Source organism: Megalobrama amblycephala, linkage group LG6 (genome assembly GCF_018812025.1).
Source record: "Megalobrama amblycephala isolate DHTTF-2021 linkage group LG6, ASM1881202v1, whole genome shotgun sequence".
NCBI lineage: Eukaryota > Metazoa > Chordata > Actinopteri > Cypriniformes > Xenocyprididae > Megalobrama > Megalobrama amblycephala.
The window spans coordinates 42,880,019-42,906,419 of record NC_063049.1 but is presented as its reverse complement, the minus strand read 5'-3'; the positions used below and the strand labels follow the sequence as shown (position 1 = coordinate 42,906,419).

At 37.9% G+C, this 26,401-nt stretch overlaps 2 protein-coding genes across 7 annotated transcripts in view; one reads left to right on the top strand and one right to left on the bottom strand.

Moving 5' to 3' along the window:
* The window catches only part of marchf4 (membrane associated ring-CH-type finger 4), a 28,888-nt gene extending 27,451 nt beyond the window's left edge, over positions 1-1,437 (bottom strand). Inside the window, exon 1 of the mRNA XM_048194721.1 lies at positions 764-1,437. Coding sequence (XP_048050678.1) covers positions 764-1,114 — 351 coding nt within the window. The 5' untranslated portion in view covers positions 1,115-1,437. The remainder of the gene's footprint in view (positions 1-763) is intronic.
* An 8,548-nt stretch (positions 1,438-9,985) lies between these two features.
* Positions 9,986-26,401, top strand: part of smarcal1 (SWI/SNF related, matrix associated, actin dependent regulator of chromatin, subfamily a-like 1) — a 20,106-nt gene continuing 3,690 nt past the window's right edge. For 2 of the 6 annotated variants that reach the window (XM_048194715.1, XM_048194717.1), the window contains exons 1-13: positions 10,070-10,631; positions 13,490-13,772; positions 13,901-13,951; positions 14,029-14,289; positions 15,477-15,527; positions 16,735-16,918; positions 17,123-17,273; positions 19,441-19,602; positions 22,612-22,677; positions 23,544-23,684; positions 23,876-24,094; positions 24,316-24,386; positions 25,263-25,365. In XM_048194715.1, coding sequence (XP_048050672.1) covers positions 10,434-10,631; positions 13,490-13,772; positions 13,901-13,951; positions 14,029-14,289; positions 15,477-15,527; positions 16,735-16,918; positions 17,123-17,273; positions 19,441-19,602; positions 22,612-22,677; positions 23,544-23,684; positions 23,876-24,094; positions 24,316-24,386; positions 25,263-25,365 — 1,941 coding nt within the window. In that variant the 5' untranslated portion in view covers positions 10,070-10,433. Of the gene's footprint in view, positions 10,632-13,489; positions 13,773-13,900; positions 13,952-14,028; positions 14,290-15,476; positions 15,528-16,734; positions 16,919-17,122; positions 17,274-19,440; positions 19,603-22,611; positions 22,678-23,543; positions 23,685-23,875; positions 24,095-24,283; positions 24,387-25,262; positions 25,366-26,401 lie in introns of all 6 variants that reach the window. The other 4 variants (XM_048194716.1, XR_007185468.1, XM_048194719.1 and 1 more) reach the window with 4 other exon arrangements.

Here is a 26,401-nt window from a genome sequence, read left to right as displayed (position 1 = left end):
TTAAATAAAACTACCCAGCACGTCGGACAAACATTTAACCCAACTGCTGGGTTAAAACAACCCAATCACTGGGTTTTTCAATTTTCAACCCAACTTGCTATTCTACACTCTAAATATGCTGGGTTAAAAACAACCCAAGTTGGGTTGAAAATTGACAAATGCAGTGATTGGGTTGTTTTGACCCAGCAGTTGGGTTAAATGTTTGCTGGGCAGTTTTATTTAACTCAACTATTGTTTAAAAATGACTATATGGCTGGCTTAAAATGAACCCAAAATAGATTGGAAATTAAAAATCAGACACATAATTACTAGAGGCAACAATAATAATCAAAAGTGAACATTTATTAATAAGCAATTTAATAAATGTCTTTTGTTTCATTCATTAACGTATTAATATGTATTTATTAAACATAATAATATAAATGTTGATTTCCAACATATTTTGGGTTCATTTTAAGCAAGCAATACAGTAATTTGTAATTAATAGCTGAGTTAAATAAAACTAAACAACCCAAGGTATGTCTATTTTCAACCCAACTTGGGTTGTTTTTAACCCAGCATTTTTTTAGAGTGTATTGGTTTTTCTCTAGGTTATATGGGATTGCACAAAGTCCTAATGTAAAAATTGAATTAGGCTAGTAATGAAATGAACATAATTGAGCTGATATTGATAAATCAGTTTCATGCAACCTCATATCAAAACTTTTTAGTATGATTAAATGACTCAGCTCATTCCTCATGTATCATTAGGGTTGTTGTGTACCTGTTCCGGCCCTTGGAAGCATATCCTGCACACCGGGGTTCCTTCTGCATAGCTGATGAAGGAGAATCGGTCGTCCCTCCGGTCCTTGGAGAACTCTTCCGCCGCGGCGCCCGTCCACCCGGATCCGTCCGCGGCTGCCTCCGGCCCGGCAGCGTCCTCTGTGGACGGGGTACTCCAGTGCCGGAGCCGGTGGGCTCGTAAGGTATTGTTGTTATCTGAGGCATAAGGGCTGATTCTGGCCGTTTGTCCGCTCATGGGGCTTGTATGAGCCTGTGGCCCGAGCAGAAACACCTTGAGGTCACTGAAGAGAACGCAACAGCGGCTCTTCAGCATGCCGTGACCGCGCAGCATCCGAGAAACGGGAAGAATCGACACTGTCCGGGATCAACTACTGCAGGTTCCCTTCGAGTGAAGAGTGAATATAAGCCATGGTATTCCACTGAAACTGAGAACTTAAACTGAATTGGTGCCTTACAGTCGAAACCAGTACAGTGAGTTCATTGCACTTTTTGAATGTGTTGACTGCAAGATATGTGAAGTGCCATAATCAGTTAATGATCTAGATCTCGTCCTGAATTAGGTAGAAAATAACAGAAAGGCAGTAAACAGGTGTCAGATGCCATATGATCGGTTTATTCCATTGATTTGTGATCGGTATTTCCTCCAGCAGTGTAAAAGCATGCCACATGTGTTAAAGCGTTCCTCAGCGGTGTGAAATCATCCGGCTCCCGGGATCTGCACCTAAAGGTTACCGCGATGCAGGTGACGCGCGTGTCTTCATCTGGTTTTCAATCTTCCGTCGGGTTCAGTTCATCGTTCCGCTGACCGGGGGTGTAATCCGAGCTCGCCGTGAGTTCTGCTCCTCTGGACGGTGTCCTCCGTGTGGCTGATGCTGCGGTTTCAGCACTGATTCCCGGGACAGCGACCGAGCACACGTCACACGCGCGGAGTGATGCGGGAGGAGGGAGAGGGACATGATGATGATGATGATGAAGATGAAGATGCCCATCAGTCTGTTTTTTTTTCTTTTGTTTTTGTTCTGTAAACTGAATTATTTACACAATAACAAGAAATGATCATGATGGAAATAAAGGTGTTAAAGTTGTATTCGATTTGAAGTTCGTTTTAATTTTTCTTTACTATATTTGGACTTTTTAATAGTTGATTATCAAACAGTTTTGTGTAATTTTATCCAGCAGAATGATTCTTCAGAGAGGAAAAAACAAACAAAACATCACAGAATTCAACAAAACTATTGCTGAAAAGTTATTTTGTTTCTGCTTTAGTATCCATCCATCCATCCATCCATCCATTAATTCATCCATCCATCCATCCATCCATCCATTAATCCATCCATCCATCCATCCATTAATTCATCCATCCATCCATCCATCCATTAATCCATCCATCCATCATCCATCCATCCATCCATCCATCCATCCATCCATCCATTAATTCATCCATCCATCCATCCATCCATCCATTAATTCATCCATCCATCCATCCATCCATTAATCCATCCATCCATCATCCATCCATCCATCCATCCATCCATCCATCCATTAATTCATCCATCCATCCATCCATCCATTAATTCATCCATCCATCCATCCATCCATTAATCCATCCATCCATCCATCCATCCATCCATCCATCCTTCCTTCCTTCCATCCATTAATCCATCCATCCATCCATCCATCCATCCATCCATTCATCCATCCATCCATCTACCTATCCATCCATCCATTACCTATCCTTTCATATGTCCATCTGTCCATCCATCCATCCATCTATCCATTAATCCATCCATCCATCTGTCCATCTGTCAATCCATTAATCCTTCCATCCATCCATCTGTTCATTCATCCATCCATTAATCCATCCGTCCATCCATCCATCCATCCATCCATCTGTCATCCAATAATCCTTCCATCCATCCATCCATCTGTTCATCCATCCTTCCTTCCTTCCTTCCTTCCTTCCTTCCTTCCATCCGTCCATTAATCCATCCATCCATCCATCCATCTGTCCATCCATCCATCCATCCATCCATCCATCCATCCATCCATCCATCCATCCTTCCTTCCTTCCTTCCTTCCTTCCTTCCTTCCTTCCATCCATTAATCCATCCATCTGTCCATCCATCCATCCATCCATCCATCCATCCTTCCTTCCTTCCTTCCATCCATTAATCCATCCATCCATCCATCCATCCATTACCTATCCTTTCATATGTCCATCTGTCCATCCATCCATCCATCTATCCATTAATCCATCCATCCATCTGTCCATCTGTCAATCCATTAATCCTTCCATCCATCCATCTGTTCATTCATCCATCCATTAATCCATCCGTCCATCCATCCATCCATCCATCCATCTGTCATCCAATAATCCTTCCATCCATCCATCCATCTGTTCATCCATCCTTCCTTCCTTCCTTCCTTCCTTCCTTCCTTCCTTCCTTCCTTCCTTCCTTCCTTCCTTCTGTTGGAAATCTCAGAAGCATAGACCAGGAGACTTTGGGATCTCTTGAAGCAGAAGTTACTCTTTATTGAGAAACACGCTGTGCGTCGCTGTGGTCATCCAAAATCTAACTAAGGCAGTGACTTGGTAGTTCATATACATTCAAGGGGGAGGGATACATAGAGTAGAGGTGTGGACAATCTAAACAAAAGGATGCAAATGCAGTACAGGAATCAGATCATTGCCTACATTTCCCAGCCATGATCTAATCAGCATAACTGTGTCATTCAAATGCATAGGTGCTAATCCAATCAGTCTGGCAGTATCACCTATACCTTTACATTATCATAGAGACAAAAGCACTGCTGTATCTTGAGCTTGTCCTGCCAAATGGTCAGGATGTAGGATCCGCAGATTTTAAACAGATTCTTAAATTTGTAATTCCACAGTTCCCCCTTTGAGAGTTCTAATAACTCTCACATAATACAAATTTAAACCTTCTTAAATCCCTTCTATAACATATGTTTGTTAACATAAGTCCCATCTTCCAGTCATGCAACTTGTAACAGTTACAGGCACATACATCTTATTCTGTGTCGTGTCCAACATTTACATAAGTGTTGTTCTTTAACTTGAGTATACTGTTGACACACATATACAACGCAGGGTGGTAACATGTTGTATAAACTACATGATGACACAGAAAACCATGTAGCATAAGCGTGGAAGTCCTAAAAGTCCATGGCGCCTGAATAGCTGTGGAGTCTGTTCCCTGTAGAGTCCATTTCCATGTTTGTCCCAAGATGATTCTTTGTCGTTGTGCAACTCCGAGTTGCTCTGATGACTCCGTCATCATGAAGGTTGTTCATGGATATCTGAGGTGATGCTTTACACCAGGTGCTGCTTATGAGACGTCATGGCATATACACATACCTGCACACAAGAAAACAAAGAGACAGCAGACCAGCAGTATTCATGCATAGACTTTAGTACGTTAGACCTCTGATGATCGTATAGTTTTTCTGTCTAACTCTGATCATCATAAACTTCTAGTGATCGTATAGTGGTTTTGTTCTTCTTTTTCTTAACCTAGTCTTAATCAATTTGACACCTATAGACCAGTAAGGTGGGGATAAACTGAGAGAGGGGGAAACCTATGAGGAAGTCTTCACCACAGGGTTAACCCCCGAGGCCTTTTGCACTTCGGTTCTTCCCTGGGCTCCTCACTGGTCTGTGTGTCCTATTCTCTCCCTGTAGTTAATTTCCAAATTTAAGGTGCTACATCTCCATCTTCCATTGAAACATCAGTCATAGCAGACATCATAACCCATTGAGGATGGATAAGTGAATGGAGTGTGCTGTAGCATAACATTTAAGGCTGTGAGTGTACTTAACCTGTGTCCCCAAATGGTGGAAGTGATAGTCAACTTTCTTTTGTTCAGAATGAGTCTTTCAGCTTTCTTGTAAATTACTGGGGAAATTAAGCACTCACAGCCCAAATGGTTAGCATGTCAGCAAGCTGCTGCTCCAAGAGTTTGGAGAAGAGGGGAGGGGCAGTTTCAATGTAGCAAGTAGACTGAGTAGGAGCTGAGTAAAGCTGTTCATTTCTTTTAATGTCTTTTTGTTTTTCCTACACTCTTTCATCCAATGTCCAGGTTTACCACAGTAATGACAACTGCCTTCTCTCTTAGGACGTTTACGTTTCTGTCGATTCTCTGTGTTGACCTTAAAGGATGCTGCTGCAATCTTTACTCTTGTCTTGACATCTGAGTCTCTTTCCCAAATAGCTAACCTATCCAAGCTGTTTTGCAGGGTTCCATTGGACCATGTGAGGTCTAAGAAAGGCAATGCATTTCTGTATTCTGATGAAAGCCCATCAAACCACATGCGGACCAGTGGTCCATTATCCTCTAACACCTTCTCTGGAGTGTCAGCTATTCCACTGTATGCTGCAGCTAACTGACAAAATCTTTCAGTGTACTCACTTACAGTTTCATCCTTCGTCTGTACACAACTAGTGATCTTTGACCAGTCTACCTTTGGTCCAACAAGGTTCTGTAACACTCTCAGAACTCCTTCTCTCAATTCACCTTTGCTGGAATGCTGAAACTCAGAATTATTTACAGCACTTTCAAAATCATTGAATTCTGACTCTTTCAGGATTTGTGACATTAGCTGGGTGACGTCAGCTAGGGACATATCATAGAGCTTCATTTTTCTGGACAACTCTGTTCTAAACTCAGAAAAGTTTCTATGCACTGATGGCAAATTCTCAGCAATTCTTTCTATGTCTTCAGGACCTATAGTGGTACTGACCGCTTGTAACTGCAGTATGGGGGTTACAGATGGAACTGTGTCAACCCCTTTTGCCCTACTCTGAGCCTTTTGTCTCGCTCCACACACTTCAACTGCATTTACATCTTTATCCATGAATCCAGTATTGCTATTGTCCTCTAGTCTACAGAAAGACTGTATCTCAGGATAGCTTTCATCTGACTGTTGGTCTTTTGAGTCACATTTGGTTGATGCCTTGTTAAGGCCCAACTTCTGAGTAAGACGAGACATTCGAGTGTGCAACTGTTTGTTCTGCTCTTCTAACTTAGCAATACGTTGGATTTGTTCTTGTGCAATGGATAGAGTAAATTCTCTGTGGCAGCAGACAATGCCCTTCATATTTTTCTTCCGAATACAAGCACCAAGTACCTTTTTGCATTCTTCAATGGACCAAACTTTTTCTGGATGAATCCCAAATTTCTTTGTCAAATCCAATCTGACTGCCTCAGTCACTATTGAGTCCATGTGCTTTCCTAACAATGATTTGAACTCACTATCTGTCCATAAAGGGGTAGCTAGTCCACCTTTCTCAGTTGTTGGAATTTTTCTAGCATTCTTTCTCAACATTGTGTAATGTCTTTCTGGCACAACAATACACTTCAACACTTCCCTGACAGAGCAGAGGTTAATCTAGTTAATACACATCGTAATGTATTCAACCTTCTCTGGTGAGCAGAGTAGAACCAACTTGCTAAGACACTGTAACAGTTATAACCTTCCCTGAGTTAACAGAGGATGAACCTTCTTCTCTAGCAAAGTAGAGGGTGGCTATTCTGTTAACACACCACCTTCCCTGATAAAACAGAGGACAACACAAATTATTAGCACTTTACACTATTTCTTCCCTGCCTGAACAGAGGATACCTAATTATTAGCATGTGATGCTAAACTTCCCTGCCTAAACAGAGGATAAACTTCATCTCTAAAAGAACATTTTTAGAGGATAACTTAGTTAACCAAACCCTACAGCTGTCTGTTAACTCCTCTCTGACGGCGCAGAGGATAACAACTTTGTACTGGTCTTAATGATTCTTTTGGATAGAGTATCACTCACCAACCCTTGGGTGTACAGGAAAATTCAGCCTGGATCTTCTTTTGGATCAGATCTTTGTTGTGCTTGAAGTTTCAATCTGGATTGAGATGAGAAGCTCTATCCGGGTCACGGCACCAAAACTGTTGGAAATCTCAGAAGCATAGACCAGGAGACTTTGGGATCTCTTGAAGCAGAAGTTACTCTTTATTGAGAAACACGCTGTGCGTCGCTGTGGTCATCCAAAATCTAACTAAGGCAGTGACTTGGTAGTTCATATACATTCAAGGGGGAGGGATACATAGAGTAGAGGTGTGGACAATCTAAACAAAAGGATGCAAATGCAGTACAGGAATCAGATCATTGCCTACATTTCCCAGCCATGATCTAATCAGCATAACTGTGTCATTCAAATGCATAGGTGCTAATCCAATCAGTCTGGCAGTATCACCTATACCTTTACATTATCATAGAGACAAAAGCACTGCTGTATCTTGAGCTTGTCCTGCCAAATGGTCAGGATGTAGGATCCGCAGATTTTAAACAGATTCTTAAATTTGTAATTCCACACTTCCATCCATCCATTAATCCATCCATCCATCTGTCCATCCATCCATCCATCCATCCATCCATCCATCCATCCATCCTTCCTTCCTTCCTTCCTTCCTTCCTTCCTTCCATCCATTAATCCATCCATTAATCCATCCATCCATCCTTCCATTCATCCATCCATTCATCCATCCATCCATCTACCTATCCATCCATCCATTACCTATCCTTTCATATGTCCATCTGTCCATCCATCCATCCATCCATCTATCCATTAATCCATCCATCCATCTGTCCATCTGTCAATCCATTAATCCTTCCATCCATCCATCTGTTCATTCATCCATCCATTAATCCATCCGTCCATCCATCCATCCATCCATCCATCCATCTGTCATCCAATAATCCTTCCATCCATCCATCTGTTCATCCATCCTTCCTTCTTTCCTTCCTTCCTTCCTTCCTTCCTTCCTTCCTTCCTTCCTTCCTTCCTTCCTTCCATCCATCCTTCCATCCATCCATTAATCTATCCATCCATCCTTCCATCCATCTACCTATCCTCCCATCCATCCATTAATCTATCCATCCATCCTTCCATCCATCTATCCTTCCTTCCATCCATCCATCATTCATCCATTACCTATCCTTTCATCCGTCCATCTGTCTATCCTTCCATCCATCCATCCTTCCTTCCATCCATCCATCCATCCATCCATCCATCCATCCATCCATTAATCCATTAATCCATTCATCTTTCCATCCATCCATCCATCCATCCATCTACCTATCCATCCATCCATCCATTACCTATCCTTTCATGTCCATCTGTCCATCCACCTATCCATCCATCCATTCATCCATCCATCCATCCATCCATCCATTAATCCATCCATCCATCTACCTATCCTTTCATATGTCCATCTGTCCATCCTTCCATCCATCCATCCATCCATCCATCCATTAATCCATCCATCCATCCATCTATCCATCCATCCATCCATCTGTTCATCCATCCATCCATCCATCCATCCTTCCTTCCTTCTATCCATCCATCCATCCATCCATCCATCCATCTGTCATCCAATAATCCTTCCATCCATCCATCTGTTCATCCATCCTTCCTTCCTTCCTTCCTTCCTTCCATCCATCCATCCATCCTTCCATCCATCCATTAATCTATCCATCCATCCTTCCATCCATCCATTAATCCATCCATCATCCATCCATTACCTATCCTTTCATCCGTCCATCTGTCTATCCTTCCATCCATCCATCCATCTTTCCATCCATCCATCCATCTACCTATCCATCCATCCATTAATCCATCCATCATCCATCCATTACCTATCCTTTAATATATCCATCTGTCCATCCATCTATCCTTCCTTCCTTCCATCCATTAATCCATCCATTAATCCATTCATCCATCCATCCATCCTTCCTTCCTTCCATCCATCCATTAATCCATCCATCCATCCATCCATCCGTCCGTCCATCTGTCCATCCATCATCCATCCATCATCCTTCCTTCCTTCCATCCATCCATCCATTAATCTATCCATCCATCCATCCATTAATCCATCCATCCATCTGTCCATCCTTCCTTCCTTCCTTCCTTCCTTCCTTCCATCCATTAATCCATCCATCCATCCTTCCATCCATCTACACATTACCTATCCTTTCATCCATCATCTGTCTATCCTTCCATCCATCCCTCCTTCCTTCGTTCCTTCCTTCCATCCATCTGCCCATCCATCATCCATCCATCCTTCCTTCCTTCCTTCCTTCCTTCCTTCCTTCCTTCCTTCCTTCCTTCCTTCCATCCATCCATCCATTAATCCATCCATCCATCCTTCCATCCATCCATTAATCCATCCATCATCCATCCATTACCTATCCTTTCATCCGTCCATCTGTCTATCCTTCCATCCATCCATCCCTCCTTCCTTCATTCCATCCATCCATCCATCCATCCATCCATCTTTCCATCAATCCATCTATCTACCTATCCATCCATCCATGCATCCATCCATTAATCCATCCATCCATCTCCATTAATCCTTCCATCCATCCATCTGTTCATCCATCCATCCTTCCTTCCTTCCTTCCTTCTATCCATCATCCATTAATCCATCCATCCATCCATTAATCCATCCATCCATCCATCCATTAATTAATTCATCCATCATCTATCCATCTATCCATTAATCCATCCATCCATTAATCCTTCCATCCATCTGTTCATCCATCCATCCATCCATCCATCCATCCATCCATCCTTCCTTCCTTCCTTCCATCTGTCCATCCATCCATCCATCCATCCATCCATTAATCCATCCATCATCCATCCATTACCTATCCTTTCATATGTCCATCTGTCCATCCATATATCCTTCCTTCTATCCATCCATCCATCCATTAATCCATCCATCCATTTTTGTTGTATGTTTGCAGACTTCAATGTGCTTATGTTTATACAAATATTCACTTTTTCAATAATAAAAAAACTTAAACCTTAAAAATACTACTAATAAAAAAATCTTTAAAAACTTCAAAAGAAAACCTTAAAAAATATATAGGGTTGAATTCAGGTTGATAGGGACACTTTCTCTCCAGTCATCTCAGTGGCAGAGTGTCCTTCCTTTAAAAGTACTCATGGAGTAAGTGTGACAACTATTTCTGGACTCACTCCACTATAATAACTTACGCTATACAATTTAATTAACCCGTTTCTCTAAGCAACTGTAACAAAAGAGCGTTATTTCGCTTCTTTTTAAGTTGTAAAGCACATTTACCAAGAATATTATTATTACCACATCAAAATAAGCATGTTAACCCTTAGTCCCGCCCATCAGTCACATCTGGCCTCCCCATTGGACAGCGTCAGCGTCCATCACAGTACGACCAGCAGCACTGACGTTACGTCGTTCCGTCATATCCTCTTCACCGCGTCGTTTGAAGTGGATGGTAAAGTTTATCTCCATAATAACCAGTAATAATTAATCAGAATTTCACGAGTTTGCAAACATTATTGCAAAATCTAAACATTATTACAACTCGTATGTGAATTCAATTACTTGATTTGTCTGTTAAACCCTCTATGGTCTGAACTTTGACATTTAGAAGCGACCGGATCAGCATATGATGTAATGTAAACAAGATCTCGAGCAGACTGAGAAGATCAACACGTTGATATATGAATATATGTGAAGGTTTAAGCGACGACATGTATGTGTTTCGCGACTGTAGGTTTTAGAGAGACTCATAAGCCTGTCAGGCTCAGTTTGAGTGATGTCTCTGAGTCTGACTCCAGAACAGCAGCGGAGGATAGAAGAGAACAGACAGCGAGCTCTGGCCAGAAGAGCTGAGAGACAGGCTCAACTGACCCCTGCATCTGCCCAAAACAAGCCCATAGAGTCAGCAGGACCAGCAAAGAACAGCCAGCTGTTTACATCTGATCAGGCACATCCAGGGGCAGCTGGTCGACAGGTAGGCACCAGAAACTGCTGTCTGTCAGGCTCTGATGTAGTTTATTTTTAAGCATAGTCAATGTGCTGATTTCAATTATTGGTTTATTTCTGCTCTGCTTAATGACTTACAGGGATGATCCAGCCCAAAAAGAAATAATTTCTTTCTTCTGTTGAACACAAAAGAAGATATTTTGAAGAATGTCAGTGTTGATGGGCCACATTGACTTCTATAGTATGGAAATCAATGGGGTTCATCAACTGTAGATGATGATGGAATGTTCATTTTTGGGTGAACTATCTCTTTAAAGGATTAGTTCACTTTCAAATTAAAATTTCCTGATGATTTACTCACCTCCATGTCATGCAAGATGTTCATGTCTTTCTTTCTTCAGTCGGAAAGAAATTAAGTTTTTTGATGAAAACATTCCAGGATTTTTCTCCATATAGTTCAATGGCCTCCAAAGGTCAAAATTGCAGTTTCAGTGCAGCTTCAAAGAGCTCTACACGATCCCAGACGAGGAATAATAGTCTTATCTAGAGAAACCATCACTCATTTTCTAAAAAACATAATTTTTTTTATACATTTTAACCATAAATGCTCATCTTGAACTAGCTCCATATTTTTTTCTGTATTTTTGATCAAAAACATTTAAAATAATAATGTTTCCAAACTTTTGACTTGTTCTGTACATTAATATAAAATAATCTGTTTTTAATTATTTAAATTAATATTTTATTTAAAAGCATGAAAAATGCTATATTATATTATTAACCATATAATATATACATGATGCATGAAATTCTAAGGCCTTTAAATTTTTAAAATGATCATTTGGCCGTAAAGTTTATATTAAAAACCTATTACCTTATATATGTATATGTGTTTGTGTGTATATATGTGATGTGATCTGCGAAAACCCATCACATGTTGAAATTTTACCTATCGCAGTTTTCAATATCATATGAAAGCTGGATTCGAGCCCTTTCCAAATCTGTTTTTACTTCTTTCATAGCTTGTCTGGTCTTATTTTAAAGAAGACACTTGGCAGATTATTGTAGAAGTGAAATAAATTATGAAAGTGAAATAAAAAAAAAGTTATAGAAGTTTAAGTTTATGAAAATGTAAAAAAATAATATTTTATATTTGTTTTACTCTTAACTGCAAGAAAATTAAAGCCAAAAATGTTAACATTCCAAATTTTAGGTTGATATATATTTAAAAAATTAGCTTTCAGTAAGAGTTCGTTTGGACGCAGTACCAAACTTTTTCACTAGATGACATCCATTTAAGGGCGCCTCCATTTATTGAATGATGAATGATCTGAACCATAAATTTCCATATTTTCATACATTTTATGAAGTAGATCTCTTATTCAGAAGTAGCATGGGCAGTATTTGATTTGAATTCAACCTCTCATAAACAAAATTAGAACGTGTGTTTATTCTCTTGTGCTTCGCCTTCTCACAATAACATTGTATTAGGAAAAAAATCTTTGCATGTCTTAGTTTACACAGGACTGGAGGGAAATTTGCATTAATACACCTTCATTCTACATGTTATGTGGTTTATTTTGATAGGTGAACTGTCTTTGTAGTGTTAAGAGATTGAAAGCTATGGCCGATTTTATTTCACCTCCGCTGGGTGTGTTATTAAACAGTAACGTTAGAGAAAGACAGCCTATTTTTCTGCACTTAACAGGTGAATTTTGAAGATATTTTCAGAGATGATAGACAAGATGTTATAGAATAATAATTTAATGAAAACCCAATTTTGACAAAAAAAATGACATTCAACCTATTTTTTGACTTTACTGAAAATGTTCCATAGCAACATCCAATGTTTTTTCCCAGATCGTTTCACACACATATATATATATATATACAGTACAGCCCAAAAGTTTGGAACCACTAAGATTTTTAATGTTTTTAAAAGAAGTTTCGTCTGCTCACCAAGGCTACATTTATTTAATTAAAAATACAGTAAAAACAGTAATATTGTGAAATATTATTACAATTTAAAATAACTGTTTTCTATTTGAATATATTTCACAAAGTAATTTATTCCTGTGATGCAAAGCTGAATTTTCAGCATCGTTACTCCAGTCTTCAGTGTCACATGATCCTTCAGAAATCATTCTAATATGCTGATCTGCTGCTCAAGAAACATTTAATGTGTACAATTGTACAAAACATTTGTGTACAATATTTTTTTTTTTCAGGATTATTTGATGAATAGAAAGTTCAAAAGAACAGTGTTTATCTGAAATCTAATCTTTTGTAACATTATAAATGTCTTTACTGCCACTTTTGATTGATTTAATGCATCCTTGCTGAATAAAAGTATTCATTTCTTTAATTTCTTTTCAAAAAAATAAAAATAAAAATTCTTACTGACCCCAAACTTTTGAACGGTAGTGTATAATGCTACAGAAGCTTTGTATTTCAGATAAATGCTGTTCTTTTGAACTTTCTATTCATCAAGGAATCCTGAAAAAAAAAAAAGTACACAACTGTTTTCAACATTGAAAATAATCATAAATGTTTCTTGAGCAGCAAATCAGCATATTAGAATGATTTCTGAAGGATCATGTGACACTGAAGACTGGAGTAATGATGCTGAAAATTCAGCTTTGCATCACAGGAATAAATTACTTTGTGAAATATATTCAAATAGAAAACAGTTATTTTAAATTGTAATAATATTTCACAATATTACTGTTTTTTACTGTATTTTTAATTAAATAAATGTAGCCTTGGTGAGCAGACGAAACTTCTTTTAAAAACATTAAAAATCTTAGTGGTTCCAAACTTTTGGACTGTACTGTATATATATATTAGTTTTGGGGGTGTGTCTTATGTTTGTGCTCATTTTTGCAGACTCAGCCCTTAGACTCTAAAGGTCCCAGTACAAAGACAGCACCTCCAACTTCCAACACCGCTTCTCCAACTTGTAGCTTTTATGGACAGGCGGGCAAACCGACCACAGGAGAGAAGCGGCCATCAACACTCCCTGAGACAGGAGGAAATATCCCTGCAAAGAAGCCGGCGGTGTCCATAAAAGGGAGATGTGTGTCGCACACAGAAAATCGTTTCCGAGTAGAAGTCGGCTACAATGCAGACCTCATCACGGTATTCAAAAGCATTCCCTCCAAAAACTACGGTGAGTACAGACGACGTGTCTGCTGTCGTTAATTATAGAGTTTAAAGTGTATATGTATGCTAATTAATCTTAAATGAGAATGGCTGATGGCCTATAATAATGCATTTGTCATTTATCTGCCGTCACAGATCCTGCAACAAAAATGTGGAACTTCAGCCTCGAGGACTACCAGATGCTGAGTACGTCTTCATCTTCATCTTACTTGTACATCTATTTCCTGTAGCACAGGGTGTAATGGTGTCGGGGTGTGTTTCAGTGGAGCAGGCAGCGAGTTTCCCCTCCGTCTCTCTCAAACCTCTGGCTGGGATGGAAGGGTTGAATATTTCAGCATCCACCAGTCGCCCCAAGGATGCAGCGGCTCTGTCGGCTCTGATGCGGCTCTGTCAGGGTTGGCAGAAACCAGGTGCCACGATAAAGGGGAAGTGCGTTTTAGTGTCTCGCTCTCGGCTGGAAGTCGATGTTGGATACCAGGCCGATGTTATTGGGATCTTCAAGCAAATGCCGTCCAGATGTTATGGTGAGTGTAATAAATGTATTGCTTGAAAAGTAAGGAGAAGTCACTTTCCATGAATTAGGTGGAAAATTTGATATTCTTTTACAACGAATGGTCAGTGAAAGTTTAATTGATGAAATTCTGTTTTATTCTCTGTTAATTTGATAAGGTTTGCAACCTTATGAGGCGAATTTATAAAATGAGGTCTGGTAGAAGATTTTTAATTTCTCATAATAAAAATTAAAATGAAATTCCCACAATTTATGTAATTATATAAATGAACTAAAGCTGTAGTTACATGCAGGTATTTTTTAAAATGTAAGTAAAACATGAACGTACACAATAATTAAAAGATTCATTTAAATGTTAGTGCATAGTACTTAAAGACACCTAATATAAAGTGGGGCCAAATAATAAGCATTAGATTCATTATTTGTTTGTTACAGCTCTAAATAGAAGAAATTGTTTACATTTTTTAATTTATTTTCAGCTCCAGAACACCGAACAGACGTGCTTTGGCTCTTTTGACTTTTCAGGCTTTCTCAAGCCAACATCAAAGTTTGTTTACAAACTTTAGCTTCTAGTTTTCTTTACTATACAGGGGTCAAGTGTATTGAATTTGATGAATACACTCAGTCAACACTACTACACTATTTGTGTAAAAACTAGAAAATGGAATGAGAGAATTTGCTTTTCTTCCTGCCTTGCTATAGATCGATTACAAATGATGCCACTTCCTGGGTGACACAATGTTAAGGCATCATAAAAGAAAACTCTCGCTGTAGCAGTGATGCATGCAAAATGGGCGCCAAACTAATTTCTTGGCAATTAAAATGTTAATTAAAATATATTTGCCCCTTTCACAAGATGTAATATAAGTCTCTGGTGTCTCCAGAATGTGTCTGTGAAGTTTCAGCTCAAAATACCCCACCCCATTTGCCCCTATTTAGGTGTGAGCAAAAACACGCCTTTTTTGTGTGTGTCCCTTTAAATGCAAATGAGCTGCTGCTCCCGGCCCCCTTTCCAGAAGAGGGCGGAGCTTTAACAGCTCGACAACAACAAAGCTGGAGAATCTCACGCAGCCATTTTTATATTTTTATACTTTAAAAAAACACATAGAATTTGTGCCTCAACTGGTTTATAAAATAATACCGAAGTGTGTGGTAAAGGCTTTTTATTAGACATTTTATTCTTTCTTTGGTTATTATTAGACATGAAGACCAGAAAGTGGACTTTCCTTCTGGAGGATTACGGGAAGCTCAGTGAGTCGTTTTAAATTTTGTGCATTTAAATGAATTCTTTGTTCATGTACTTGTTCATGTTTTGGCCTCAATCACGTAAAAAGTTGAGTACCGTATTTTCCGGACTACAAGTCATACATGCCACTAGTTTCAGTTTTGTATGTTGTTTTATACTTATATTTTTCATTCCTGTTCTGTTTTGAATAACGTTAAAGGGTTAGTTCACCCAAAAGTGAAAATAATGTCATTTATTACTCACCCTCATGCCGTTCCACACCCGTAAGACCTTCGTTAATCTTCAGAACACAAATTAAGATATTTTTGATGAAATCCGATCACCCAGCCTGCATAGACAGCAATGGTACTTCCTCTCTCAAGATCCATTAATGTACTAAAAACATATTTAAATCAGTTCATGTGAGTTCAGTGGTTCAATATTAATATTATAAAGCGACGAGAATATTTTTGTGCGGCAAAAAAAACAAAATAACGACTTATTTAGTGATGGCCGATTTCAAAACACTGCGGACCGTTATGATTCTTTTGAATCGAATCAGTGATTCGGATCACGTATCAAACCGCCAAACTGCTGAAATCATGTGACTTTGGTGCTCTGATCCACTGATTTGTTTCGTAAAGCTCCAAAGCTTCATGAAGCAGTATTTTGAAATCGGCCATCACTAGATATTGTTAAAAAGTCGTTATTTTGTTTTTTTGGCGCACAAAAAATATTCTCATCATTTTATAATATTAAGTTGGAACCACTGCACTCACATGAACTGATTTAAATATGTTTTAATACATTAATGGATCTTGAGAGAGGAAATGTCATTGCTGGCTATGCAGGCTGAGCGATCGGATTTCATCAAATATATCTTAATTTGTGTTATGAAGATGAACGAAGGTCTTACAGGTGTGGAATGACACAAGGGTGAGTAATTAATGACATTTGACATTTTTGGATGAACTAACCCATTAAAATTAAAGGATTTTTTGTGTGTGTGTGTGTGGAGAAAGGGGAATTAATACATGTTTATAGTGTTTGTTTGTAAATGTTTCATTTTATTTACTGGTACATTACATTATTTCTGAATGTCATTACAAAATGTCACTTATACACTGATGCAACCTATTTATAATTTTTCAAATGCAATTCTGACCCGGTGTAACTTATTTCCCAGAACGTCTAGTACATGTACAGTAGTTGATGATGATGTCTTATGTGTAGTGGCGGATCTGAATGAGCTGTCCTCGGTGGAGATCGAGCCTTTACCTCACGCTGTGCTCCAGTCCTTCTGCGCTCAGTTTGAGAAGAGTGAGTCCGGAGCTCCAGTCCCTCCTGAGGCCGATCTCTCACACGTAGATCCACAGCTCACACGCAGCCTCATGCCCTTCCAGAGGGATGGAGTCAAGTAGGTCTCCATTACCAGCCATTTTTTGGTTAGATAGAAAGTTAGTTGGTGCATTTGAACAGTGGAGCAGGGCCGATAGGTTCGATTCCCAGGGAATGCATGAACTGATAACAATGTATACTAGCTTGAGTGCAGTGCAAGAATTTTTGGATAAAAGCATCTGCCAAATGCATGAAAGTAATGCAATGTTTGCTAATGTCTCAGTTTTGCAGTGTCCAGAGAGGGCCGTTTGCTTCTGGCTGATGACATGGGCCTGGGGAAGACGGTCCAGGCCATCTGCATCGCTGCCTACTACAGAAGTGAGTGGCCTCTGCTGGTGGTCGCCCCGTCCTCAGTGCGCTTCACATGGGCTGAGGTACGCACACTTGCTTTTAGAGGGATGCTTTTTGGAGGATGCGTTTCACACCTGTACTACCGTTTTTGTTCAAGGCTGATCAAAAATATGGTTAAAATAGTGAAACATTTTTAAAATTTAAAAGAACTGATTTCTATTTGAATATATATTAAAATGTCATTTATTTCTGTGATCAAAGCTGAATTTTCAGCATCATTACACCAGTCTTCAGTGTCACATGATCCTTCAGAAATCATTCAATTCTAATATGCTGATTATTGAAACATTTCAATTGTGTTGAAAACAGTTGTGCTGCTTTATATATTTGTGGAAAATAATACATTTGTTTTAAGATTCTTTGATAAATAGAAAGTTCGAAAGAACAGCATTTTTTTTATTTTTTAAAGACATTTAATGTTACAAAATATTTCTCTGACATTTCTGATCAATTTAATGTGCCCTTGCTGAGTGATAGTGTAGATCTGACCAGTGTTAATTTTGAAAGCAAGTTTTGATTTCATTTTAATCAGTCTTTTGACTAAAATGCCATTTAGTTTGTCAAAATTTAATCATCTGAATTGTTTTAGTTTTAGTCAACTAAAACTACAGTAGATCTAGTCACCTAAAATCGAATGGGTTTAGTTAAACTGTAACGCATTAATTAGGAATTTCTCTAAAATTTCCAAACCTATTATATAGGCTACTCCTGGAGAAAACATCTATTAACCTGTTAATATGAGAAATATATTTACTGCTGTGACAAAACATTATCTTAAAATTAAATTGCATGTCTTCTTTTCAACAAATGATATATACATTCTTTACAACAACTTGCATACAACATTATTCTTTCAAGCAGACATTTTTATTTGTATAAATTAAATATAATTAATCCTCATTAAAAAGCAGTGAGTGATTTTCTGTCTTTTGTTGTTTGATTAATATTAAGGTCACAGAGAGCAGGTTTATTAGGCTGCTGTCACTTTAAGACCGAATGCGTGGATCCAATACACTGTTCCACATCCGATATTCTCACAACTCTTTACATTTTCTTAAGACGTAACCGACTGTGTTTATGTAAATACTCCCCAAAACAGACATTTTGACATAATGTTGTGTGTATTTGTCCGTTCAACCACGAAAAGATGCAAAAGAGAGTTCAGTTCAGTACTCGTGCGCTGTTTAGCTTTCTGTGTTCTCCCAGACGTCTACATATTTGAATGTTTTATGAGACATCTGTGCATCTACCACACAGGGCATCAATTCTGACTGGATCTCTTCCCAAATCGTCCCTCCTTAACATTTTCGTCTCATATTTATTAGTTGATGAAAATGTCAATAGATTTAGACATAGTTTCTGTCATTCAAAACTGGTATTTATTTAGTTATCCTCTTGTTTTCGTCTGTGAAAAAAATGTATTTGACGAAATTAATGACGAAAATTATTCGTCAACGAAATTAATACTGGATCTGACCCTACTGGTTTAAAAACTATTTCCAGCTGAGATTCAGAATAAACCGTTTTTGTGTGACCGCCATTGTTTCAAGCAATGACGATTGATTGAGATAATACAGGAGCACAGCTAAAATTTGTCACGTTTACCTAAGCACTAATAATCTTTATACATTATATTAAATTATACTCTTCTTGCATTTCAATATTTTCGAGAATAAAAGTAGAATGTCACACAACACTCCCATGCTGTTCATGTAAGTAACATAATACACTTGTTTTCTACATTAGAATAGTGGACTGTTCACAATTGTGTCTTTTGTAAAAAATGCAATTATGATAATTTAGTAATTTCATTATTTAGTGGTAGTTTATGAAGCACCTTCGCAGATATAAAAACAAAATCTGTACACATTTGTGCTATTGATAATAAATGGCATCTGAGTTTCTACTCTCTTGAAAAGCACCAGCTGCCAGGTCATTTTTTATAAACGGATGCCTGATGTGAAATCTGATTTATTAATTCATATTTTCCGCCACTGCACCCTTGAGGAAGGACAAATCCTCCTCTTCCCCAGCAGGGATTCATGATGGATGCTATATTTTAAAGTTTGAAGTGAATTGGTGGAGATTTCCCAGTGTTCCTTTGTAAGCTTTAGTCTTCCTCCTCAAAATAGCTGAAATAACAGAAAAAGTCGCTCAAAGACACTATGATTTCTCACCCTTTCCCCTCAGGCTTTCCGCCGATGGCTGCCTTCAGTGAGCGCCGACGACATTAATGTAGTTGTGACAGGCAGGGACAGCCTCCGCTCCGGTCTCATCAACATCATCAGCTACGATCTGCTCAACAAGATGGACAAACAGCCGCCATCCAGCCCTTTCAGTGTGATCATTATGGTGAGAACTGATTGACTTGTTTTCTAATCACTCTCATTTACTGACTGGATTAATTAGTTGTTTAAATAAGAACTTTAGTTTGTGCTTGTGTGAAGGAGAGTCCAGGTTTGTGTAACTAATGCAGTTTGTGTCAAGTAATATTAACAAAAACTCTCATAGCAACCTAATTTTCTTAGCTTCATTTTTAAAGAATATAGTTTTTGATAGCATTTGAATATTCACTGCATATTCAGTTATTATGGAATGAAATATTTACTGATAGTTGAGCTTCTACTGTCTCTGACTTTAGTTACATAATCACGAAATTCAGTCATTTTAGGGCCACAATCATCAGAAAAAGTCACAATGTTTATCTGTCTGTTTACACCGCCATTCAAAAGGGACAGTTAGATTTTTTTTAAAGAAATTTATACTTTTATTCGGCCAAGATGCATTAATTAATCAAAAATGACACTAAAAATATTTATAATGTTTAAAAAGATTTCTATTTAAATATATAAAAAATAAATAAATACAAAAGCAAAAAAATGCTATTCATCAGAGAATACTGAAAATAAAAATGTATCAAGGTTTCCACAAAAATATGAAGCAGCACAACTGTTTTCAATATTGATAATAATCAGAAATGTTTCTTGAGCATCAAATCATCATATTAGAATGATTTCTGAAGGATCATGTGACACTGAAGACTGGAGTAATGATGCTGAAAATTCAGCTTTGATCACAGGAATAAATTACACTTTACTATATATTCACATAGAAAACTACGAAAGAGGATTAGGGCCAAGCAATAATAAAAAAAAATAAAACCATCTCGAGATTAAAGTTGGTAAATTACGAGAAAAAAGTCAAAATAAAATGTTGAGAATAAACTCATTAAATTATGAGAAAAAAGTCGTTAAATTACGAGAAAAAATTTGTTAAATTACGAATTTGTTCTCATAATCTAACAACTTTTTTCTCGTAATTTAACGACTTTTTTCTCGAAATTTAACAACTTTAATCTCAAAATGGTTTTATTTTTTTATTATTGCTTGGCCCTAATCCTCTTCCATAGAAAACAGTTATTTTTAATTCTAAAAATATATTTTACAATATTACATACAAGGTGCTTAAAGTGCTTGAATTTGACTTTTTGACATTTAAGTCCTGGAAAATCAGCCATACTCGTACATGTACTTGAAAAATGCTTGAATTATTGAAAGAAAATATATATGAAAATAATATTTAATTTGGTAACACTTTATTTTACAGTGCCGTAGTTACACGTTACTACATGTACTTACTATAGTAATAACAGTAAATTATGCATAATTACAAGTAACTAATCCTAAACCGAACCCTAACTCCAACTGTTACTCTATAGTAAGTGCATGTAGTTAATTAAGAGTACTTATTTGAGTAATTACAATGTAACGTCTACAGCACTGTAAAATAAAGTGTAACCTTTAATTTTTTCGATAAAACAATCTTTTCTTGCAGAATTAACGCTGCAGCGCATCTGATATAGGTATTGAGTCATTTCGCATGGCTATGAGCATGATATTGCACATATAAATATCCAAGAATATGATACAGCTTTCATTTTTCAGGTCAATCATATATTCATGGGGAAAAATATCAAAGCGATATCTTTGTCATAGTATCCTTTCAATGGTTAAAGTTACCAGAGTCACAGTCATTGCATGTGCTGCACTTTATTTGTACCATTTTGTTTTATTAGTTTATTTTTATTTATCTATTTACATTTTTAGAATTTGTAACATAAAGAAATTGTTTGATAAGTAATGTCTCTGATTTTAGTCCTTGCAAACCAAAAAAGTATTGCTTGAAAAGTCCTCAAGTCCTGGAATCTAATTTTTACGGAGCTCCACACATGATATGCAGTAAAAAAAAATATGTATATCGTGGCCATGAATTAACATTGATCCCACAACTTACTAATACATCAAAGTTTTACTAATTCGTTCCCTTGTTTTAAAGGTGCTGTAAGTTTTTCACTTTACTAAAGCATAAAAATACCATAATATGTTTGCAGATATTTAGGAAACATGCTAAGTTCACCTATTTGTTTTTCAGAAAATCAATACTACAGCCAGTTATTCTACTTTGAAATGTGCGTTCCGTGTAGGAATGTCTGTTTTTGTTTTAGTCTGTGCAAAACCGCGCGCTGCCAGTTCACCCAATAGTGTTTCGACACCCCGGGTTGCCAGTTGGTGAAAAACACTGTGTATTGCACCCATGGACAACAAGGTGAACAAGGTCAGAAATCGCAGATTCTGCCCGATCTAAAAAGCCTCGGCATCCATCTAAAAATCTCAATGAATGAGAGCATATCAAAACAAGGATGAATCAACTTATCAACTTACAGTGTGTAAGTCTCCTCGGCTTTCATTGTCAATAGCGCTCGCTCCTGTTGCATGTCCTCAAGCTGGCAACCCGCGTGAGCGTCGAATCTGAGGTAGAGGAGGCGGGGCAAACAACTCTCTTTAATATTTTGAATTTGGACTGCAGTACCTATTTCGACCACTAGCTGTCAATCCACATACCGCACCTTTAAGTAAATCGTGTGCACAATATAATAATTTGTTCCCTTGTTTTACTAATTTGTGCACACAATATAATAATACGTTGTCTTGAATCAAAACGAGGCAACGAATTAGTACAATGTTGCCACGGATTACTAAATCAAGGAAACGTTATTATAACATGCGCACGATTTAGTAAAACGAGGTAACGAATTATATCGTGTGCACACACAGTTTACTTTAAACGAGGGAATGAATTAGTAAATCGTGGCCATTATATATATCTCAAATAAATGCAAAATAAGAGACTTTCAAAAAATCCTAGTAACCACCTAGCATTCACTCAGCATCCCAGAATCTCTGTATCCTTCAAATATCAAGACTTTTAAAAGCTGTTTGAGTTCTTCCAAGGTGGTTACAGTAGCAGGATGTGATCTGAATTCTTCCTGTTTTCTTTTGTTGTTTGTTTGTTTTTCTATAGGATGAGTCTCACTTCCTGAAGAACATGAAAACTGTCCGCTGTCGGGCGGCTCTTCCTCTACTGAAGGTTTGCTGCTTCAGGCTTGTTTTAGGCATTATTCATAAACACTTCAGTTTGGTTGATCTAGTATTATTAAAGGATTAGTTCACTTCAGAATTCAAATTTCCTGATAATTTACTCACCCTCATGTCATCCAAGATGTTCATGTCTTTCTTTCTTCAGTCCAAAAGAAATGAAGGTTTTTGAGGAAAACATTCCAGGATTTTTCTCCATATAGTGGACTTCAACAGTTACCAACGGGTTGAAGGTCCAAATGTCAGTTTCAGTGCAGCTTCAAAGAGCTCTACATGATCCCAGACGAGGAATAAGAGTCTTATCTAGAGGAACGATTGGTCATTTTCTAAAAAAAAAAAAAAAAATACACTTTTTAACCATAAATGCTTGCCTTGTGCCTTGCACTGCGATGCGTTACAAATGCAGGCTGAAGCACCACAGTAGGGCTTCAGCCTACATCCTCCAACTTTAAAATCGCCCGACATCGTTGTTAAAAGGCCGTTTGACTTAGTCTTTGCACATTCGCTTTGTAGACACTGGATCGGTACTTCCGTCTACGTCATGCGTGACCTTTCCAACATGATTACGTAATGTGTGGCGCATCGCAGAGCAGTGCAAGACGAGCATTTGTGGTTAAAAAGTATATAATGTTTAGTTTTTTTTAGAAAATGACTGATTGTTTCTCTAGATAAGACTCTTATTCCTCGTCTGGGATCATGTAGAGCTCTTTGAAGCTGCACTGAAACTGACATTTATGTGTTATAGGAGAAGACTAGATTTGACATGTACACATTGAAAGATTTCAGCTGACATCATTAGCTTGTTCTGCTCGTCTCTGATGCTGCCAATTAAACATCTGTGTGGTGCTAATGGAACAGGCCGCTAAGAGAGTGATCCTGCTGTCGGGAACGCCTGCCATGTCCAGACCTGCTGAGCTCTACACTCAGATCCTGGCTGTGAGGCCTTCCCTGTTTCCACGTTTCCATGACTTCGGCACACGTTACTGTGATGCCAAACAGGTACGTCCATCTGTATACAGCTGCGTTCGTTCAGAGCTAGAAGTACAGTGTCGGGCTGCGTGATTAATCGACATAAAACAGAAATGGTGATGTGGCTTAGTATGATGGTGCTGCCCAGATTAAATTCTACTGGGAAAAAGCAATCAGAAGTGTGAAAAGGGTGTGTAGTGAAGGCGGATCTTTGACTGCAGCTCCCGTGGGGGTGGGATTACTCCGGCTCGTCTCATCTGAGCGAACTGAAGTTGCTGCTCGAGGAGTCTCTGATGCTCAGACGGCTCAAATCAGAGGTGCTGTCACAGCTTCCTGCCAAACAGCGTAAGGTGGTCACTGTGACGACAGACGGCATCAACTCCCGCACCAAAGCTGCCCTCAACGCCGCTGCCAAAGAGCTCGCCAAAGGATACCACAACGTGAGCACGAACTACAATAAATCTATGAAAATAGGTCATATTTCAACATCTATTTAGAGGGAATTCTGTCATTATTTACTTCAGAAATTCTCCTTTTGAGTTCCATGTAACAAAATAACAACATATGGGTTTGGAATTCCGAATAGAATTCTGACAGAATTTGTGTCTTTGTGCCCGTTACTGTACCAGACTCTGATGAGCTCTTCTGTGTTCATGTGCAGAAGTCACAAGAAAAGGAAGCTCTCCTGGTTTTCTTCAACCACACAGCAGAGGCCAAGATCCGAGCCATCATGTACGTTTGACTATTATGAACTCAAAGAAAACATCACAACTGAGTCCTTCAAAACTTTATGCATTATTATTATTATTATTAAAAGATGAATGTACATTCAAATGGTTAGATGTATAAAATGAAGCTATTGTAAAATACACATTCAATATTAATGCATTAACCACAAGCAGACCTTTATTAATAGATTTTTCAGATTAATACCAATAACTGGTGTTTTTATAATGTTGCTGTTGCTATAGTTTTTTAATAAAATCAGAGGGCTTGAAGTTGTGTTACACTGATTTTACCTGTGTTAACTGTCTAATACAACTTTACATGACTTATGCTTTGTATAGAGTGTGTTCACTAAAGCATGTGATTAATCTAGGGTTATTATCGTCATCTAAAAGGGGCTGGTTACATGACAACGGAAAACTTTTTTTGGCTGTTCATTTACATGACAAAGACATTTTGTGGGCCTGAAAACACAAACTTTTGAAAACGGGTTTCAAAGTGCAGATTTTGAAAACGATACCGTTATCGTCTTTGTGTAAACTACAAAAACTCGAATTTGTGAAAACAGTGATGTCATATGCATGCGTATTACGTGTTCAGTCTGTAAGCGTGTAGTGTTTCTTTATAGAGTGACATCGCCACCTACTGGCCCGGCATGAATAATACAACATTTTTAATCGTTTTCGCGGATCTGTGTGAACGGAGGTCGTTTTGACAATGCTGTCGTCTGTATGTAAAAACATGCAAAGGAAAACTTTTCTGCTTTTAGTAAAATATTAACTAAATAACAATTAATAAAAACAATATAGACATCAAAAAACAACAATATATAATGGTATAATCAATGATAGTAAAATAACAGTGGTTTAATCTGTTCCCCAGGGAGTACATCTCAGACACGCTGGAGTGCGGACGAGAGAAGTTTCTGGTGTTTGCTCATCACAAACTGGTGCTGGACAGTATAACCAAAGAACTCGGTGAGAAGGTCTGTCCAAATTCATTTTTCCCCCACAAAAGTCGAACATTACTTCTTAAACATTTGCCATCAGCTGACAGCAGCCCCAGATGGAATCTGCAGACTTTTAATTTGAATTTTTCGAATGAATTCAGATTTGGTAAAATGTGTTTAATGGAGCCGCGAGTATAAGACTTATACTTGTTCTGTACTCGGATTAGCTGAAACAAGAGCTGCACAGTATTTCATGGTCATATCACTTATTATTAGCCAATATTATTGTTGTTATTATTATTTAAGTGATTTCTGAAAGATCATGTGACTCTGAAGACTGGCGTAATGATGCTGAAAATTCAGCTTTGATCACAGGAATAAATTACACTTTACTATATATTCACTTAGAAATCAGCTATTTGAAATTGTAATAATATTTCACAGTATTACTGTTTTTACTGTATTTTTGATCTAACAAATTCAGCCTTCATTAGCATAAAAAAAGTAATTATTCCAAACTTTTGGCGAGTAGTGTATGTTTGGTGTGATGCCTTGTACCATTTTAGTCTATAGTGTTTTAGTATCACTTATTAAATTCATCAAGTATCAGCCATAATGTGAAAATAATTATTATTGGTAAATAAGATTATTGGTATTGATCAGAATTTGTATATCAGAGCAGAGCATCCCTAATCCTCTATAATCCTGATTAGTGGAGTACCTCAGGGCTCTATTTTGGGTCCGCTTCTTTTTAACTTACATTTGCGTCCACTGGGGGATATTATTAGGAAGCACAATGTTTATGCCGATGATCACAGCTGTACCTGCCATTGAAAGCTGGCAATTTCATTCAACCTTTGATAGAATGCATCTGGGACATTAAGAAATAGTTATCAAATAACTTTCTCCAACTTAATGAGGACAAAAAGGTCCCCTAAAAATGAGGAGTAGTCTCATTAAGGAGCTGGTGATCATTTCCCCTCAGTTTCGTTAATTACTTACTTACTAACCAAAATAGTTAATAAATGATCATACAATGTGCAGGGAGAGTTCAGATTTTGTGTCGGCCTGG